Here is a 15,543-nt window from a genome sequence, read left to right as displayed (position 1 = left end):
TGCAAACCCAAGCGCAGAGTTCCAAGTTTCACACAGTTCAGGGGGACATGATCTCCAACACGGAGGAGTTCAAGGTTCATTCTCAAACAAAGCAGCCAGAACATGACTGGCTACTTTTCCAGTCCTGTTTTGTCCCAATAAGGGCCATTTTCCATATCCACATAAGAATGACAAACAGTCCTAAACTTTGACCCCTTTTCTTTACTATAAAGTATGTTTCTATAGTACCCAGGCAGATGATTAAAAAGTCATTTGTCACAGACCATCAGAGGCTTGTTAAATGTATTCATTTTTGCAAAGGTCTTTCAAACTCTTAATTTACACATTCCAATTATATACCCTTTCACCAACTGGGAGTTGGTCTGCCCCTAGGCACAAGGCAGAAGTGTTTTCCCAATTAAACTTTCCTAAGCCTGGGTTTTAGAGGTCTTGAGATATGTTGTGGGAATCCTCCCACTCCGAATCAGCATTAATCATCCCTAATGAAATACAGTATTTTTCAGGGAACACTGACCCTCATTGTCAAAGGACTCATTCCCAAATTGGAGACAGGGAAGAGGGAGAGGAAATGGAATCTACTTTAATTCTCTTACATTCTCTCGGAATACCTGGTGTCTCAGACGATCTCCAGAGAGCCCTCGGTGTCCTTCTCCGCAACCATAGGCACATCCCAAGGACTTCACTATTTTGATGAGCATGGTGAGAGCAAGCCTATGGTTGCTTACAGGTGTACTTTCATCCTAGTGCCATGAACAAGAAAGAAAGAGATCTGTTCACTTAGTCACAAAACCCTTTTGGTGCTGAGATTCCATTTTGCGATTAAACCAAGTTTTATATGTTTACGGTGAGCACGTGCAACTTCAAAAACAGAATTGTCAAGGGCTCAACAAGCAAGTTAACCTTTCTAAAATCCAGAATGCGATTTAAAAGAAAGAAAAATGTGCATTTTGATCACCCTCTAGTGCAAAAAGATATGAATGTAGACTTCTTGATTAGAAAACATGCTTTCTGTATCCTTGGCAGACTATGAGAACCACCTAGAGAGACAAGGGGCACCATCAGTGATGAAGGCAAATAGATTTTTCCAGAAGCTACCCTCATCCATCAGGCTTCTCATAGGGCCACCAGGCAAGGATCATCGCTAAATTTCTGGAAGTGATCACAGTCTGGAACTTTGAAATCACATGGCAACTTCTTACATTTTTAAGGGATTTTCTAATTCTGTATTTTCACTGTATTGTCACATGCACCAGCAAAGTGAGAGATTTGTCAGTGTTCAGCTTGCTTCTTCCTTTGAGGGTAAATAGGAAGCCCTCCTGAGATGAATAATGAAAATGGTTTTCATCTTCTCTTTTGCTCCATTTAATCCTTGTTAGTGGAGGACACAGCTTCTAGAAAAATGAACTTCTGTGAATTATTTCCGAAGAGGCAGAAGGATCCTAACAATTTCCCTATGTTGGCATACTGTGCAGAACAAAGAAAATAATGTATAAGCATTGTTCTGTAAATGATAAAGGGCTTTTCCATTGTCGTGTGGATCAGGTGGCTATGGAAACAATGAGGTCACACATAGAAAGTACTTGAATGTGGGTAGGAAATGAAAGAGACGGAGTTATCTAGACATAATCCATAATTTGGATTAAAGTTATATACAGTTGGTCCTCCTTTTCTAGTCTACAGGCTCATGTAGTGGATGTAGTGCTGAGATGTCCCCTGCAGAACTGGCCATTCTCTGAGCCTGTTAGTTTTGCTGGCTGACAGCTCTCTACTGAGATCCTAACCAGCCATTGCTCTTAGCTAAAGGAGACCTGCTTCAGGCCACACGGGGTGGCTCAGTGGTTTAGCACCGCCTTCAGCTCAGGGCCTGATTTCTGGAGACCTGGGATTGAGTCCCATATCAGGCTCTCTGCATGGAGCCTGCTTCTCCCTCTGCCTCTCTCTCTGTCTCTCTCTGTGTGTCTCTCATGAATAAATAAATAAAATCTTTAAAAAAAAATAAAGGAGACTTGCCTCATCTAAGGTTATACTGTTCTGGTGTCTGCCTCCAATGGCTGGTCAAAGGCAGAATGAGGGTGGGGGCTCTAAAAGGGGGCTCCCTTCCCCCACTTGGAGATCACTTTCAAGAGTCATCCTTGCTTTAGAGTTCCTTGTGTGATGGGCTGAGCTCTCTTACAACTATGTTGAAGTGCAACTTCACCCTCTCCCCCAGCCTGCTTCTTTTATACCTCATAGATGTTGCTCCTGAGAGGACACTCCAGGAAACTTCCTGCACACATCTGCACATCTGAGTCTGTTTCCTGGGAACTCTATAGATCAGATGGTTGCAAATGGAAGACTCAGACTTATCAATAAACATTTATTTATTTATTATATATACACCAATTCAGTAGTGTTTTAGTTTGGATTCAAATACTAGCTCCATAACCTTAGGCCAGCCACTTAACCACCCTATGATTATGGGAATCGTAAAAATACCTATGTCATACAGCCATGAGGCTAACATGTAAGACACATAATAATAGCAAAACAAATGTTAATTATTACTTCCAGGTATGGGACACTGCTCTCCTTTGAGGCAACTTCGTGCAAATTAGAAAAGGCATTCCTGTGGGCGGATGAGTCAGAAAAAGCAGAGCCCTTGTAGGTAGATGCAGCCCTGGGGTGCTAGGGCTATAGATGCAGCTATTCCTGGGGTGAGTATCTCAGTGAGCAGAGCATGGACTGGATTTCAGTTCCTTCTTGCCCCATTAGCCACGAGGCCTTGTGTAGTGCACAGACTGCACATCCACAGGCAGTAAGCAGTGTCTCGGAAAAGTTCACCTAGAGCCTGATTTGGAAGGTTGGTTTATGTTCATTTTTAGATTACTATATGTTCCTTTAAAAAAATCTCTAGCTCCAAAAGCTCTTTGTAAGTATCTATTCAGATTTAGATTTTTCTTTACACCTTCAGATGTCCTTAGGATTTAGGTTCCACTTATAGGAGACAATCAGAAAGATGTACCAAGCTACAGTCAGAAATCAGGACAGATACTAAATAACATTTCAAGCTCTCAGTGTTAGTCAGTAGCAAATATAGAAATAGAAATTAGATCTTCCTTTCTGAATTAATAAATTCCCCATGCTTCTGGTATTACTAGGTTGCAAAATTAGATAAACTCTCTGATTTCACTGAAGGTAACAGGGATTTAGGGCAGAACAGAACCGTGAGAATCACAAATACATGACTTGATCTATGGTTAGGTTTTATTTTATAGATTCTTTGTTTTACAAAGAATAGTATTTTCCAGAACTAACTACAAAACACTGGTATCTTGGTAGCTGTCTTATAGTCTGATATCAAAAAAATCCCATCTAATCAAGAGTGATAACTTCAGTTAAAATGATGTTTATATTATCTAGTACCTAGTATAATAACTAGATTATAAATAGGCAAGAGACTTGCAGGTCTACAATAAGAAATCAGATGCAGATACCAATTGGATAACATTTTAGAACATTAAAGAAAAATATAATACTAACAATGGACCTCAGACATTCTTAGGATACATAACAAAGCCCTCTTAAATTAGTTGGAATATCTAAGCTTTACTAATAAAAGCCTATCAAGGGGCACCTGGGTGGCTCAGTCGGTTAAGTGTGGTTAAGTGTCTGCCTTCTGCTCAGATCATGATCTCAGGGTCCTGGGACCAAGCCCCATATCAGGCTCCCTGCTCAGTGGGGATTGTGCTTCTCCCTCCCTCTCTCTGCTCCTCCACCTGCTTATGCTCTCTCTCTCTCAAATAGGTAAATAATATCTTTAAAAAAAAAGCCTATTAAAATTTCACAGCTCTATTTTTTCTTTCTATTTTCTGTTGAATATTATAATGGATACAATACCATCTATTAGCTCTTTGAGTAGCCAGCTTAGATGAATCAGTACAACATGGAAATTTAGTAAGAGTGAGATCTGAGGATTTGGGGATTGTCCTCAGTGACATACGAATTGGTACAAAGATGGGAACATGGAGTACTGAATGATAGAATTAGAAAATACACATTTCTGATGAAGGCAGAGGAAGAAAATCCTAAAGGAAAGATTCTGTAAACCCAAGAATATGGGGAAAGGATATTTGGATCAGAGACTCAGAATATTAGGAAGATAGAAGTAGACAATAAGATGAAGAAACAGAGATGATAAATGCACCTTAAAAATAGGTCAATTCAATTGGGACTAGAAAGAGATGGAGAAGAAATTACAAAAGAGGAAGGAACACTACACACTTTTACAGATATAAAAACCTGACAGCCTATAAGAAATGATGGCCAATTCATAGTTTAGATAAATATGTAGATGGTACAACTCTGCACAGTGTCGTATTACATGCGTAAACACCTGACCTGATGTGTACACATCATACCATGTTAAAGATTCAAATATTTTGTTAATTTCAACTTGTTAGCATTTGAACATTTTCTAACAAAAGCTCTGAACTGAAATCAGTGTATGTTATGTGAATTTAAGTTATGGTAATTCTTTTTTTTTTTTTCTAAGCAGACCTCAAACCCAGCATGGAGCCCAATGCAGGGACTTGAACTCACAACCCTGAGATCAAGCCCTGATGATATCAAGAGTCCAACGCTTAACCTATAGAGCCACCCAAGAGTTCCAAGCTATGATAATTCTTATCTAAAACCCAAATTAAAGGAGAAGATTAATTTTTGGCATTAAGTTCAGAGATCATAAACAAGGTGGTACCAAGGCAAAGGGAATTAATTCAGGAAAAACCAATAATAAGAAAGCTAAAATCATGAGATGTGAAACACTGAGACATGAGAGTGCCAAGGCTAGTCTTTCGAACCAACACCAATAAACCAATCAATTAGCTGAATAAATTTCTTCCTTTTTCTCCATAGTGATTGAAATTGGCTGCCCAAAAATGTGTCCCTTAGATCAAGAGAAAAAAACATTATTTTGAGGAAAAATTATACTGCTTGTTATGGTAGGAATGTGTTCCCCTCAAATTCATAATATGTTGAAGCCCTATGCTCCAATGTGATGGTGTTTGAAGATGTGGCCTTTGGGAAGTAATTAGGATTAGGTAAGATCATGAGAACGGTCCTGGTCTGATAAGATCAGTACCTTTATAAGAAAAGACACCAGAGAGGGACGCCTGGGTGGCTCAGTGGTTGAGTGTCTGCCTTTGGCCCAGGGAGTGATCCCAGGATCCAGGATCGAGTCCCACATCAGGCTTCTTGCAGGGAACCTGCTTCTCCCTCAGCCTGTGTCTCTGCCTCTCTCTTGCTGTGTCTCTCATGAATAAATAAATAAATCCTTAAAAAAAAAAAAAGGAAAAGACACCAGAGAACTCTGTGTGTGTGTGTGTGTGTATACAGAAAAAGAGGCCAGGTGAGCACAGAGTCAGATGGCAGTCACCTACAACCCATAAGAAGCTTAAGAAGCCTTGTGGAACCTTCACCTTGGACTTTCCAGCCTCCAGAAGCGTGAGAAATAAATTTCTATTGTTTAACCCACCCAATCTATGGCATTTTGTTATGTCAATCTGAGAAGAAAACACTGCTCAATTTTGTCAGAGCCTGATAATCTTGAGAAAGAGGCTATTCTTGGCAGACGGAGAATTATGGTAATATAGTGTAACTGAGATAACAACCCTGAAGACATACGTGACCAGGAAATTAGCTCTAACACTGCTTGAACAGCAGTGGTTTCTGAATTGAGATACAGTTTCATCTAACCATTTCTGCTAATGCCTGATGACAATCCGGTAAAGAGATTTCTAGGCTCACCATTTCCTTGCTTTAGTTACTAGCTGTGATTCTGAGTCTACCAACTGCTGGCAAGCAGGCACTGGAAAGAAATTAGGGGCAACACTTCACGAGAACACAGAAGGTGGTTCAGTCATACCTTCTCTTGGTTCTTATCATTCTTCTCATAAGGTCCACCACCACCTCCTCCACCTCCTCCTCCATCACCTCCTCCACCTCCTCCGTCTCCACCTCCTCCTTCTTCTCCTCCACCATCTCCAGCTCCACTAACTGAAGGGCCCCCAAATCCACAGGGTGAACTTCCAGATACTCCTTTGAACTGGAAGGTTCCCTCACTTGCTCTTTTCTCCATAGTCTCATTTTCCTTGTTTTCACTCTTCTTTCTGTTCTTTTCTACACAAGGCACCACACCAAGTTGAAGCAAGCATTCAACAATGTTCAGCGCCACATCACAGATACGAGAACTGATGTCATGATTAAGGACAAGATAAACAGCCTTCAGAACCACCTGAGGAGAAGACAAAGATAAACAGAGGCTGATTAATTTGCCCGAACTACCTCTTCCTACAAAGATTTGGTTATTCTGTTTAGTCCATTTTCTTTGGGCTGTTTTTTTGCATTTCAGAATAATTCAGGTAATCTTTAGATGTTCCTATCTAAACTGCATTGGAACCTTGTGTATATGCTTAATATAGAGTATAAGTCACCCAAAGAATTAAAATGTATGTGTTAAAAAGATGATTCTATGTATCATCTCACTTAAGTATCCCAAAACTTGCCATAATAGGGACAATTAATAGGGATCCTGAAGAACAGTGAATTAATGGGACAGTAATTTTTTGTCCAAAGGGAAACCTGTTCAACTGATTTTAATTTAAATTAAATTAGCCAGGATATAGTATAACACCCAGTGCTCATCCCATCAAGTGCCCTCCTTAATGCACTTCACCCAGTCACTCCATCCCCCCACCCGCATCTTCTTCTGCAACCCTTTATTTGTTTTCGAGAGTTAGGAGTCTCTCATGGTTTTATCTTCCTCTCTAATTTTTCCCCACTCAGTTTCCCCCCCTTCCCTTATGGTCCCTTTCACTATTTCTTATATTCTTATAGTCAGCTGATTTTTTAAATCAGAGTGCTTTAATCCTCTGCTTTGCACTTTCTGTCAATAATGGATAAAGAACAATGATTTCCATATCTACAAGATAAAGGAACATTGAGGCGTTCACAATTGTATCATTATTTACACTTCAATTTTAAATGCAAAATATTTGCATGTTTAAATTATGTCCTTTCATTGATTTTAATATTTTAAATTATTTACTGAGCCAGTTCTCTGATGTGAAATAAAAAATTTTGTGAAATATAATTGTAAATTATAACAACCCTTTCATTTGCTAATAACTATAATCAAGACAGGCATTCTTGAGAATGCAAGTTTAAATCTTTTAATGGGCTTCTATTCATTTTCCCTTGCTACATGGGAGGTTTGGAGTCATGTTGCTTATATAACGAAATAAAATAAACTGAGAACTTTTTCTCTTATTCTACAAAAAAAAGGGACTTAGTACACACACATTTATGTACATTTTAGATATGCATATTCAGGATTTGATAATGTTTTTGGATTATAAACATATTCTGAGATCACATCTCATGTAGTATAATGCTTGGGGAAAAAAAGGGAAAGGTGCCTCTGTAATGGTTGACACATCCACGGAATTTTTTATACGGGTAGCCCTTTAATTTTGAGGTTCAACATTGGTAAGAACCTATATGCCTGTTTTTCCCAACGTCCTAAAAACTAGATCAAAGAGTCTGTATCTTCCAAGCTTTGATAAGCTTCTTACCGAAAGATCAAGCATGCCATTCTTGTGGACAAAGTTATTGGTCCCATCGATATGTTCCGTGTCCTCTAAGTAGCTGTAGTTTATGCAGGAGTCTGTGAGGCTTCGGGGCAGGTTTGCACAAGCCAGGGGTTCATGTGTCATCTCCGGGATAGGCACCTGGTTGCAGAGCTTCCTCATATGCTCACTGAAAAAGTCTGCGTAGCCTACGTTGAACGATGCCAGGGTGGTGTTGAAGGTTGCCACTGTGATAGTGGAGATCTGAGATCTCACTAATAAAAAGAAAGCCACGTATTAGTTCTCCCCATGTCAGCTTGTAACATCGTGCCAGACAGTACACTCTAATGAGCACAATCACAGCTGAAGCGTCATAGATGTTTGACTTATAGTCTCAAAGCTATTCTCAATTTCCATGGAATTGCCTCGGAGTGTCAAAAGCCATGTAATATCTGGTAAATAATGAAAGTTATAGGGGATCCCTGGGTGGCTCAGCGGTCTGGCACCTGCCTTTGGCCCAGGACGTGATCCTGGAGCCCCGGGATCAAGTCCCGCATCGGGCTCCCGGCATGGAGCCTGCTTCTCCCTCTGCCTAGGTCTCTGCCTCTCTCTCTCTCTGTGTCCATCATAAATAAATAAATCTTTAAAAAAATAATGAAGGTTATAGAAAATGTGGATTCCAACTGGTTTCCTTAAGACCCAGGCTAGAGTGTAACTCTTGTTTAACAGGTGGATTTTACCCAGTGTTAAGTGGCGGATCATACTATACGGTCGGATCCATGCATGTTCAGGATTTGCTAATGTTTTTAGCATCTAGTTTAGTTGAAGTATTTCCCCACAAGTTTGTGGCAGAGTAAAATATTTGGTTTTATCTAGGGTATTTAAGCAACAGCAAGTGAGGATTTTTTTTTCTCCTTTGTTCAAGAGTAATGGAACATAAATTTGTGGTGGTTGGGGCAGCCCGGGTGGCTCAGCGGTTTAGCACCGCCTTCAGCCCAGGGCATGATCTTGGAGACCCGGGATCGAGTCCCATGTCAGGCTCCCTGCATGGAGCTTGCTTCTCCCTCTCTCTCTCTCTCTCTCTCTCTCTCTCTCTCTCTCTCTCTCTCTCTCCTCTCTGTGTCTCTCATGAATAAATAAATAAAATCTTAAAAAAAAAAGATATCATCAAATACTTGAAACACACTCTGGGGAGAAGAGGAGTTACATTTCCACTCATTGGTAAAGAGTACAGAATAAGAACCAATTCGGGATTCTACTCAGATACACAGTTTTCTCCACATAAAGCATGGAAGGCACCTCTTTGAAATAGCAGCTGTCTGAGAAAAGAAGGGGTAGGCTTGGAAGGCAGTGACTTTCCTCCCACTGAAGGTGGGCAGGCCCTTTAGAGGGACATCCTTCTGGGGACCAAAGTACTGACTATAGCTGTCTTCCAAGCCTCTCCTAGCCCTGTGGGTCTATGACCTTTGGAAAACAAGTATGAGTGGCTTGCCTTGCCTCTGAGAGGCCTGGTGGTTGCAGCATGCCATCAAATAGCTTCTGCTCCTAAGAAATCCTAAGAATGGCTCACAAGTGAATTTACCAAGCGATATAATACATGAAATGCAAGCTTTCAAAACGTACAAGGAGCCAGCTGACAATGAAAATGAGACATGGAGTAAAAACAGGAAAGAGGAAAAGGCACCTGAACTCCCGCCGGCAGGTGCCGCCTCCGACCCACCTTCCTTGACAGTGTTTTCTCCGTGGCTGTTGGAATGATCTGGGAGGTCGCTCACCAGCGTGTGATGGGAGTGGGAGTGCCTGGCACTCAGGCTCTCCATCTCCGTGGCTGCATCCGAGCTGCCCCGCCGGGTGAATTTCCCTGAGATGGACAAGAACACCACAAGAGGGTCTGAACACGAAAATTCTCCCCTGAGAGTTCGTCTTTCCAAAGGACAGCAGGTGGAGTAAAGGGACATTAGGTGCGTGAGACACAGCCAAGCAGCAGCAATCGGGCTGGTTCTGGGAATGGTCAAGGTCAAGACGACTGAGGAAGCTGCCTGCTGGAAGCTCAGCCCCAATCTAAGCCAAATGCCAGAAACCAGAGGTGGAGTCCCAGCTAGCTGTCGGTTTCTGGTTTCTGGATTTCAGCTGGCTTTCTTGAGATGCCATCCAGAAAGAAAGAAAAAGGGGCAGCCCAGGTGGCTCAGTGGTTTAGCGCCGCCTTTGGCCCAGGGCATGATCCTGGAGACCCGGGATCGAGTCCCACATCGGGCTCCCTGTGGAGCCTGCTTCTCCCTCTGCCTGTGTCTCTGCCTCTCTCTCTCTCTCTCTCTCTCTCTAATGAATAAATAAATAAAATCTTAAAAAAAAAAAGAAGACGGAAAGTAAGAAAAAAAAAGCCTTTTTTTCCTTTCTTTTTTTTTTTTCACATCTTCCTTTTCTAATATCCAAAGTAAAGTCTGCCTTTGGATTCACAACAAAAGCTAATGCATAGGACCCTTCCAGGCCATATTTCCACATCTAGAGTACCAAAGAAATAGGGCCATTAACCTGTCTAATTATACAGGGTTCTCCCGTATTTAATTAAATTATCTGCATTCCTTTGGTACTAGAAGTAGCATCTGGGCCCACATTTCTTGACTACACTGTTCAAGAAAGATGCAGATTTGCCCCGGAGCCCTAGATCCAGATTTCTAAACAGGTCACTCAAGCTCTGCCCTACTTTGAAAAGTCCTTGTGGTCACCTAAAATGGTGGTTTGCCAGCCTCCTTTCTCAATGCCTCGTCTGTCTTCTCCAAGCCCAGAGAAACTTCCAAAGGAGAATGTGCTTCGCGTGGGGGACACATCCAGATGGTCCTCGTGAAGCAAGAATGGCACTCCCATTCTTCGAGGTCTCCTCTTCCCTGTGTGATGGAATGGGATGGAGCCTTTCCTCTCTCGGTCTTCTTTGCGGCTCTTGAACTGTGAGGATGAGAGGTAAAGGATTAGGCACAGGGCAAAGAAGAAGTGGCATCTTGCCTCCCAAAGGGTTCTGTAATTTGCAACAAAATACAGGAATGTTCTGGGATGCCTGGGTGGCTCAACGGTTGAGCACCTTCAGCTCAGCGCACGATCCTGGATCCTCGGATCGTTTCCTGCATCAGGCTCCCTGTGAGGAGCCTGCTTCTGTCTCTGCCAATATCTCTGCCTCTCTCTGTGTGTCTCTCATGAATAAACAAACAAAATCTTTAAAAGAAAATACAGGAATGTTCCAGGAAGAAGAAACCCTGAAAGTCACAGAGTATCATCCAATAAAGGTGGGTGAAATTTCCATAATGCATTTAAAGACTGAAAGCAACAAAGCAAAAGGTAACCTATTCCCTGGGTCTTTCTGCTGGGCTAGGTTGTCCCTGGACCAGTGGCATCAGTATCAACTGGGAAACTATTAGAAGTACAAATTCACAGGTTCAACCCCACACATACTAGATCAGAATCACAGAAGGTAAGGCCTAGCAATGTATATTTTAATAAGCCCGGTAGGTGATTCCAATACACGCTACAATTTAAGAACCACTGGATTAGAGTATAGGATCCCTGAGTCACCACTTGGACCAGCCAGTATTTTCTGTTCCATTTTTCCAGGATTGAGACCAATTTTTCCAGCTGGACAACTTCAATCAAGTGTTTGCCAGTGTCCATAAGGAGAGTCAAAAAAGACACAGGCATGAATTGGTACAAACTCATTACTCCTATTACTCCTACCAAACAAGTTCAAAATCCAGTATAAATAAGAGTTCAGAATTTCTTGGGAAGCTTTTAAAATATACCAATGTCTGGCCTTGTATTAATTCTGACCTAATTGGTCTGGGTTCGGGACTGGGCGCGTGAAATTTTATGGCTCCCCAGAGATCCTCATGTGCCTTCAGTACTGAAAACTTATTCCCCCATGATGAGCAACATTTTTAGAAAAACTACAGCCATTGCCTATCATTGCACTGTCAATGAAGGTAGATATGACTGCTTGCTTAGCAACACTAAGCTCATAGGTAAGTTAATAATATGTTCTATGTCCTTCATGGACACATTTGACTAATTATTTTTTAAAATAGGAAATGAAGCTACTACACATACATTTCCTAGTTAATTAGCTCCACATACTTAGAAAAAGAGGTGGAATGGTGGGTTCATAAGAGCATGAACTATTTAGCTTGAAGACCCTGGTTTTGAGTTTGGATTCAACCTTTCACAAACTACCAAAATTTTTAAGGCTCAGCTCCTTTCTTTTTTGATAATAATTAACATTTACTGAGTACTTACTAAGTGCCAAGCAAAATAAGGATTTTACATTCATTATCTCACTACTACCTCATAACCCTTTGAGGTAACTGTATAATGTACCAAACTTACAAATAAAAGAATCATTTGGCCAGGATCATGAAAGGTTGAAAAGTGGCAGAGCAAGAATTTGAACCCTGATTAGGTGATTCCCAAGTGTACACTCAACTCCATCTTTAATTTCTTTAGAGTTTTAATGAATGCAAAATTAATGTTTATTGAATGGAAACCTATGCTTTGACATATAACAAGTTGTGTGGGTAGGAAATCTAGTGATCTGATGTAAGGATTTTCTACTTTATTTATTTTTTTGGTTTGTTTTGTTGTCTTTAAGCTGGAGATGACTTGCAGAATAAATGTTCCATGATGATCCCATCACTCTGAGAACTTGGGTAAGACTCAGTTTCTTAGGTGCAAAATATGGAAAATTAGGATCTCATCGGGTTAAGTGAGAAGCATTTATCTAAAATGCTTGATAAAATAAGATGAACCATACAAATATAGGTAGCCATCAAGTCCACCACAACTACCTACACCATCACACTACTGAAATTACCCTATACACATCATCAGGATTGAGCTTGGCAACACTGAGAATGGGAAACAGTCATGCACATAGAGGGATTTGCATAAGGCCATGCTGCAAGCCAGTGTTAGAACTGGGGGCTGACTTCTCTCCTCAAGGTTCCTTTCCCAAACCGTCCCATTCTGCAGCATTACCTCATGTCCTACTGATTTTTCCCCCAATTACCAAAATATCAAAGAGCATAAGTGGTTCTACTCACCTTCTTAAAGATGTTCATGCCAAGGTCTGAAGAAAGATCTGGGACTGCAGACCTACGCAAATTGGTCAGCGAAACCTTGGAAAAGGCCTCAGGGCTAAGAGATTTTTCCTCTTCATTACACTTCATGGTGAGATCCTTAATAGACAATAAAGGTAGACTTTACAATCAAGGACTTAGGGCTTTATATCCAAAGACTTTTCTTTTTTTTTTTTTTTTCCAAAGACTTTTCTTATTGAGATGTCATATTTTTAATAGGGATGTGCCTACTCTTTTGATATTTATGAAGTATTTCACATGTGTGTCCAGACTTTTAGAATCCATATTCTGCTACTGAAGAGATACGTTATATATCAAGAGTAACTCCCATTTGGAGTTTCTAACAGTGGGACCTGGAAGCTTCATATTTGGTAAAGCTAAGAAAATAGGGAGGAGACAGGTATCTCATTTTCTCTCTTCATTAAAAAAATTTTTTTTTCTGTTTAATGATTCACCCAAGGAGATTTTTACTTTGGGCAGAATCATCTACTATTAAAAGAGAGTCTCTCTCCCTTTCACTCTAATATTGCTCATGTTTATTTTCAGAATATGTAGACTTTTTCAGACATAGCCAATTCATGCTTAAGTAAACCAAACAACTGGAATACACTGCAAATCACACTTTTTCTCTACATATCCAACACATAGTATTGATGAGAAAGAGGAAAAGAGAAAGGGTCCAAGCTGATATTAGCACATCTGTTTATTAACAAGTGATTTTCAGGGGGATGTCACCAAATCAGGATACAGTCAGTTTATTTTTCCAAACATCTATAATAAATAGCAAGACTGTATATCCTAAGGAAATATCTCTAATTATGATATTGAGGTGCTAAAAAATCTTGAGTCTAGCAAAAGGTGTTAAACCATGTTCAGTAAAATGCTAATGTCACACATTTCATGATGTCAGTAATTCACAGTTGTATGTGAGAGCTCTCTATTAACTAGTACTTCAGTTAGCTGGAAGGACCAATTTTCCATTATTCTGGATCAACAGGTCTTAACTCTAGTGTGAGCAAGAGGCATTTTGACACCCTTCTTTAAATGGCAAATTAGATGATAAAAAGAAGCAAAAGGGTCTAGCAATATAAGAAAGAAGGGAAAGGATAATAGCATCAGAGTAAACCACCAACAAAATAGCACTGGAATAAAGAAATGGATGCATAGGAGAACAAGAGAACCTTCTATGGCCAAAGTTGTGGATTCAAAAGACGATGGACTAGAGTGCCTATTGTGAATCAGACACTGAATGCACTAAGCATTGGAGAAAGAGATGAACAAAGCTTGGGACAAGTCATTTGACTTTCTCCAGAGTACAGATCCCTTGGCTGTAGGGACATGAGGCAGCTTCTGTGGGTGTCCCCAGGATCTAAAGATAGCAGTCCTTGCCTTGGCGTCCAAACACCACCGGGTAGCGGGAGCCACCACGGCAAGGCAGCATGCCCAGATGCTGTGGTACAACAGGCCCAAGTATGTGTTCATGGAGCTTTGTGTTGAGGACAGCACCGAGGTACACCTGCTCATCAAAGACCACCATATTGTGTTCAGCTGCAAGAATGCCAGTGGAGTGGAGTTGTACAATGAGATTGAATTCTATGCTAAGGTGAACTCCAAGGACTCCCAGGATAAGCACTCTTGTTACTCCACTACTTGCTTTGTGAGGAAATGAAAGGAGAAGGTGGACTCAAAGAGGATATCAAGCCAGTGTGGTTGTCTATGGACTTTGATAACTGGAGGGACTGGGAAGAGGAGGATGAGGTGGAGCTGGCTCAGGTGGAATGTTACGCAGAGCTTCTGAGGAAGGTCAGCACCAAGAGACCTCCCCCTGGCATGGAGGACCTAGATGATGATTCTGACACCTGGGTATGGCTGCATCAGACAGCAGAACAGGAGAGTAGACTGGTGGGGCTCCTGACTTTCTACCAATTGGCTGTAATCTTTGAGTTTGGGCCACTCATCAGGAATCTCTTGAGTGCTCGAGCTGTGTGTATATATGTGGTAGAGCAAAAGCCAAAGATGCAGCAGATAGATTATAATAAATCTGTAGGAACTGTTAAAAAAAAAAAAGACAATGGACGGAGTTTCTCTTACTTGGGTTTTGTGGGTGTTCACTAGTGAGGGAGCTGCTGCCACCATTGAGCTGCTCCTGGGTCTGGGCAGGAGAGGAATATCTGGCTCTGGGGGCTTTTCAGGCTTCTCTTCCAACATGTGCCGCAGTCTTTGCAGATAGTACATCAGAGACCACTGAGTGCCTTCCTCAGACCAATGGGGCTGCAGTAGGCAGCGAAGAACAGCAACATCAAAGTAGGTGGCATAGCGGGACCTTTGGCATGGAGGTATCACAAGAGAGGCTCTGTTTCCAATGACAGAAAGAAGATGATTATATTGGCAATCAAACATTCCAAGGGGTGACATAACATGGCTTATAGGTCTGCTTTTCTCATTTGTTTACTTATTCCTCCACTTATTTTTTGTCTAGTTTACTCTTCTATCCTCCCAACTGGTCTCACTCATTTCACTTTTGCTAGATGCTTCCTGGAAGCAGAAAGGTTAAAAAGAATTTTGAAGGATAGGTAGGAATTAGCTAGGCAAGGCTGAGGATGGGGCAAGAGGGTACATCAGCATTTTAGTCAGAGGAGAAACCATGCCTATCAAGGTGGAGTAAAAAATCATGAGTTTTGAGTAGGTGGGGGAGAGTAAGCAATTAGTTGGTGTTAGTTGGTGAGTAACTTGGGTGGGGATGATGAGGAGTGTCTAGGGAAATAGATGAGGTTCAGATTATGATGTTCCTTTTATATAATCAGGCTTTTTTTTTTTTACCT

The 15,543-nt window shown here is 41.2% G+C and overlaps 2 protein-coding genes across 5 annotated transcripts in view; one reads left to right on the top strand and one right to left on the bottom strand.

The window, feature by feature from the left end:
* UNC80 (unc-80 homolog, NALCN channel complex subunit) overlaps positions 1-15,543 on the bottom strand; it is a 222,738-nt gene that overhangs the window by 164,803 nt on the left and 42,392 nt on the right. For 3 of the 4 annotated variants that reach the window (XM_041737717.1, XM_041737715.1, XM_041737716.1), the window contains exons 8-14: positions 14,813-15,074; positions 12,686-12,820; positions 10,331-10,547; positions 9,325-9,465; positions 7,611-7,879; positions 5,903-6,271; positions 594-740 (exon numbers count right to left, since the gene is read on the bottom strand). In XM_041737717.1, the coding sequence (XP_041593651.1) occupies positions 594-740; positions 5,903-6,271; positions 7,611-7,879; positions 9,325-9,465; positions 10,331-10,547; positions 12,686-12,820; positions 14,813-15,074 (1,540 nt within the window). The remainder of the gene's footprint in view (positions 1-593; positions 741-5,902; positions 6,272-7,610; positions 7,880-9,324; positions 9,466-10,330; positions 10,548-12,685; positions 12,821-14,812; positions 15,075-15,543) is intronic. The other variant, XM_041737718.1, reaches the window with a different exon arrangement.
* Positions 13,450-14,757, top strand: LOC121480614 (putative protein PTGES3L). The gene is made up of 4 exons (XM_041737300.1): positions 13,450-13,470; positions 14,088-14,332; positions 14,419-14,584; positions 14,683-14,757. Exons 1-4 carry the CDS (start codon positions 13,450-13,452, stop codon positions 14,755-14,757), a joined length of 507 nt encoding a protein of 168 aa, XP_041593234.1.

The sequence above is a fragment of the Vulpes lagopus genome, chromosome 22, assembly GCF_018345385.1.
Source record: "Vulpes lagopus strain Blue_001 chromosome 22, ASM1834538v1, whole genome shotgun sequence".
Classification (NCBI taxonomy): Eukaryota; Metazoa; Chordata; class Mammalia; order Carnivora; family Canidae; genus Vulpes; species Vulpes lagopus.
Note: the sequence above shows the minus strand (reverse complement) of the source record. Positions and strands in the feature narration are given on the sequence as shown.

Coding starts and splice junctions, on each gene's coding strand:
- LOC121480614 (XM_041737300.1), top strand. CDS start 13,450: ATGTCACCAAATCAGGATACA. Junction 13,471..14,087: donor TGTCACCAAATCAGGATACA/GTCAGTTTATTT, acceptor GGGTGTCCCCAG/GATCTAAAGATAGCAGTCCT. Junction 14,333..14,418: donor TTCTATGCTAAGGTGAACTC/CAAGGACTCCCA, acceptor CAAAGAGGATAT/CAAGCCAGTGTGGTTGTCTA.